The sequence below is a fragment of the Rhincodon typus genome, chromosome 1 (genome assembly GCF_021869965.1).
Source record: "Rhincodon typus isolate 14 chromosome 1, sRhiTyp1.1, whole genome shotgun sequence".
Classification (NCBI taxonomy): Eukaryota; Metazoa; Chordata; class Chondrichthyes; order Orectolobiformes; family Rhincodontidae; genus Rhincodon; species Rhincodon typus.
Genome location: NC_063332.1, coordinates 26,730,228 through 26,733,689, shown reverse-complemented (window position 1 = coordinate 26,733,689; position 3,462 = coordinate 26,730,228). Strand labels below are relative to the sequence as shown.

At 41.8% G+C, this 3,462-nt stretch overlaps 1 protein-coding gene across 1 annotated transcript in view; it reads left to right on the top strand.

Moving 5' to 3' along the window:
* Positions 1-388: 388 nt before the first annotated feature.
* The window catches only part of atp5fa1 (ATP synthase F1 subunit alpha), a 28,482-nt gene continuing 25,408 nt past the window's right edge, over positions 389-3,462 (top strand). Inside the window, exon 1 of the mRNA XM_020513284.2 lies at positions 389-620. Coding sequence (XP_020368873.1) covers positions 561-620 — 60 coding nt within the window. The 5' untranslated portion in view covers positions 389-560. The remainder of the gene's footprint in view (positions 621-3,462) is intronic.

Sequence of the window (3,462 nt, the reverse complement as noted above, 5' to 3'; positions counted from 1 at the left end):
CCACCATATGTTCGGGCAATGCAATGCATGAAATGTTTTGCTAAATGGGAATGTGAATCTTGTCTTGTGTTTTTTTTGAAAAATATTCTTTATTCACATAAAAATTAATTATCTCTAAGTACATACAAAGGTTCTAATTCTGTTCTGTACAATCATACGAAACAGGAAAACAAACACGAACAATACACTGGAATTTATTGGAAAATGAATTTTTTTTAAAAAATCCCACAGAGCTACCATGCAGCTGTAAATAACGGGAATTTTTAACAAATGGAGGATGAAATTATTTACATTTTGAGGCAAGGAGTGGTGTCTGTATCTTGCTATATTACCCGGCTACCTGCCTCAGTCAATGAGGACTGAAAGGTAGAACTTCGGGAAAACAAGGTGACCTTCCTCATGTCATTGTGACGGTTTCTGTTTCCAGGTCAGGGGCGGAGCCTCGCGCTGGTGCCGTGACCTTTCTGCAGGAGCCGCAACTGCCGCCATTTGCAACAGGAGCCGCTTGGAGGTGGCAGCAGGAGCAGCAGTCCCACGACAATATCCACCCTTCAGTCAGTATGCTGTCTGCCCGTCTGGTAACCGTCTCAGTCCGGTCTCTGCTTAGACAGCGAGCTCATGTAAGTATCTTGAACGCTCGGTTCCGGTTTTTCCGAGGTTCTGGAGCAGCGAGCCGTGTCAAACAATCCGGAGCCTCCGCCATTTTGGGCAAGCAGTTTGTGGGAGGGGGTGGGGAGCAGAATGACTTTGAAGAGAAACTGTTAACGTTGTTCGGATTATTGACTTATAGTTATTCTTGAAACAAGGCTTTTACGCTCGTTGCATAGGTTTTGTTGCATTTGTGTCAACCTTGTCACGCGGGGAGGTTTCTAACAGCTCCGTGTGTGTCTGTAAGGGAGGTGCATTGAAACCGTCCTGTTGAAGGTCAGGCCCTCCTTTAATGTCTCTTTCTACTTCATTTCCACACTTTGAGTCGCGGTACAGTGTCTTCGATCATCAATACTATTTCTATAAGTTTTTAAAGATCCTTTTTAAGAGGTTTAACTTTGCAGTTGATATTTGCATTCTTATGGGCAGTCATTGAAAATTAGTGAAGAACGTTGGAGAATTTTATTTAGTCTGCATTTAACTGAGCAGTGTTTGATAATGGGTTCAGCGAAGTGCTATAGCTTAATTCCTTGGTTGTTATATTTGATGATAGTATAGTGTGGCTGAATTTAATCAGTGATTTGCTTTGTGCTTTCCCTTAAAATTGAAATATATTTTGTCTAGATGCTGTAATTAGAAACACAAAATAGGTGCATGAGTAGGCCATTCAGCCCTTTGAGCCTTGGGTACAACAATGTTGGGACTTCAGCTTTGTGTTAAATTATTACAATTTGATAGCGGCATTTGGTGAGTCATTAGTTTTTTTTCTTAATTAAAATGTTGCATTTTTAACAACAATGGGTTACCTCTAAATCAGTTTTGACTTTGCAGGTCAGAATTATTAATTTTCTCAGCTGTGTTAGATCTGGATTTGGGGTAGTTGAGCAAATGTCTTTTTAATCCTATCCCATTCATGGTGTCAGCTGTAGTTCAGCTGGCACCATTCTTGAACATAGAACAGCACAGTACAGGGCCTTCGGCCTATGATGTGCTGACCTGTTATCCTATTCTAAGATCAAACTACCCTGCATTTTACTATCATCCATGAGTCGCTTAAATGTCCCTAATGTATTTGACTATACTACCACTACCAGCAGTGCATTCCACGCACCCACCACTGTGTGAAGAACCTACCTCTGACATCTCCCCTATACCTTCCTCCAATCACCTTAAAATTATTTCAGAGATAGCAGGAACTGCAGATGCTGGAGAATCTGAGATAACAAGGTGCAGAGCTGGATGAACACAGCAGGCCAAGCAGCATCAGAGGTTTTCTGAAGAAGGGTCTAGGCCTAAAACATCAGCCTTCCTGCTCCTCTGATGCTGCTTGGCCTGTTGTGTTCATCCAGCTCTGCACCTTGTTACCTTAAAATTATGTCCCCTTGTAATAGTCATTTCCGCCCTGGGAGAAAGTCTCTGACTATCCACTCTCTCATCATCTTGTACAAATCAAAATGAGAAAAGCCCTAGCTCCCTCAATCTTTCCTCATCAGACCTGCCCTCCAGTCCAGGCACCATCCTGGTAAATCTCCTCTACACCCCCTCTAAATCTTCCACATCCCTACGATAATGAGGCAACCAGAACTGAACACAATATTCCAAGTGTGGTTTAACCAGGGTTTTATAGAGCTGCAGCCTAACTCATGGCTCTTAAACTTAATTCCCCTGCTAATGAAACCGTATTACCATCTTAACAATGGTAACAACTTTGAGAGATCTATGGACATGGACCCCAAGATCCCTCTGGTCCTCCACACTGCCAAGAATCCTGCCATTAACCCTGTATTCTGCATTCAAATTTGACCTTCCAAAATGAATCACTTCTCACTTTTCTGGGTTGAATTCCATCTGCCATTTCTTTGCCCAGCTCTGCATCCTGTCAGTGTCCCGTTGCAACCTACAACACCCCTCCACGCTGTCCGCAACTCCTCCAACTTCTGTGCCATCGGCAAGATTTGGGACAAGAGTCAGAAGGTTGTGGGTTTCATCCACTGCTGGACTTGGGCAAAACATCAAGGCTGACAATCCAATGTAGCATGACGGAGTGTTGCACTGTTGGGAGGTGCAGTCTTTTGGATGTGATGTTTAATCAAAACCCTGTCTGCTTGCTTGGGCCATTAACCATTGCCTTGCTCTGATGAAGGACAAGGGAGTTATCCCAGGTGTCTGATACATATTCCTCAACTGACATCATTAAAGCACATTCTGTTTATCATTACATTACATTTTGTGTAAGTTTCTGTAAATTGGCTACTGCACTTTCTAAATTATGAAAGTAACAACATTTCAGAAGTATGTCATTCATTGACTATAAAGTGCTTCATATTTGAGATAGTGAATGATGCAAGTCTTCTTATTAATCAATTCGTTCACTCAGAACATTTGACAGGCTTGAATTCTTGACATTTTACATCAGTTTTTACTGATTATTTCCAGGAGAGGCTTCACTGCTTTTTAAGACAACTAGGCCCAGGCAGTGCTTCACGTGTGCAGAAACCTTTTGTTTTCGAACCAGATCATCAATTTAAAACTTGTCACTGACCCAGTCTAAGTATGTAACAACAAAGTTTACCAAGAATCTTTCAACAGAAAGATGATCTGCATTTTGTATATGAAAGTAACACTTTGGAAGTATTGTATTGTTAATCTTGTTTTAGAGGTTTATTTCCTACACTGTAGAATTCTACAAACTTTCTGATGTTTCAGAGATAGTAGGAACTGCAGATCTGGAGAATCTGAGATAACAAGGTATAGAGCTGGATGAACACAGCAGGCCAAGCGGCATCAGAGGAGCAGGAAGGCTGACGTTTTGGG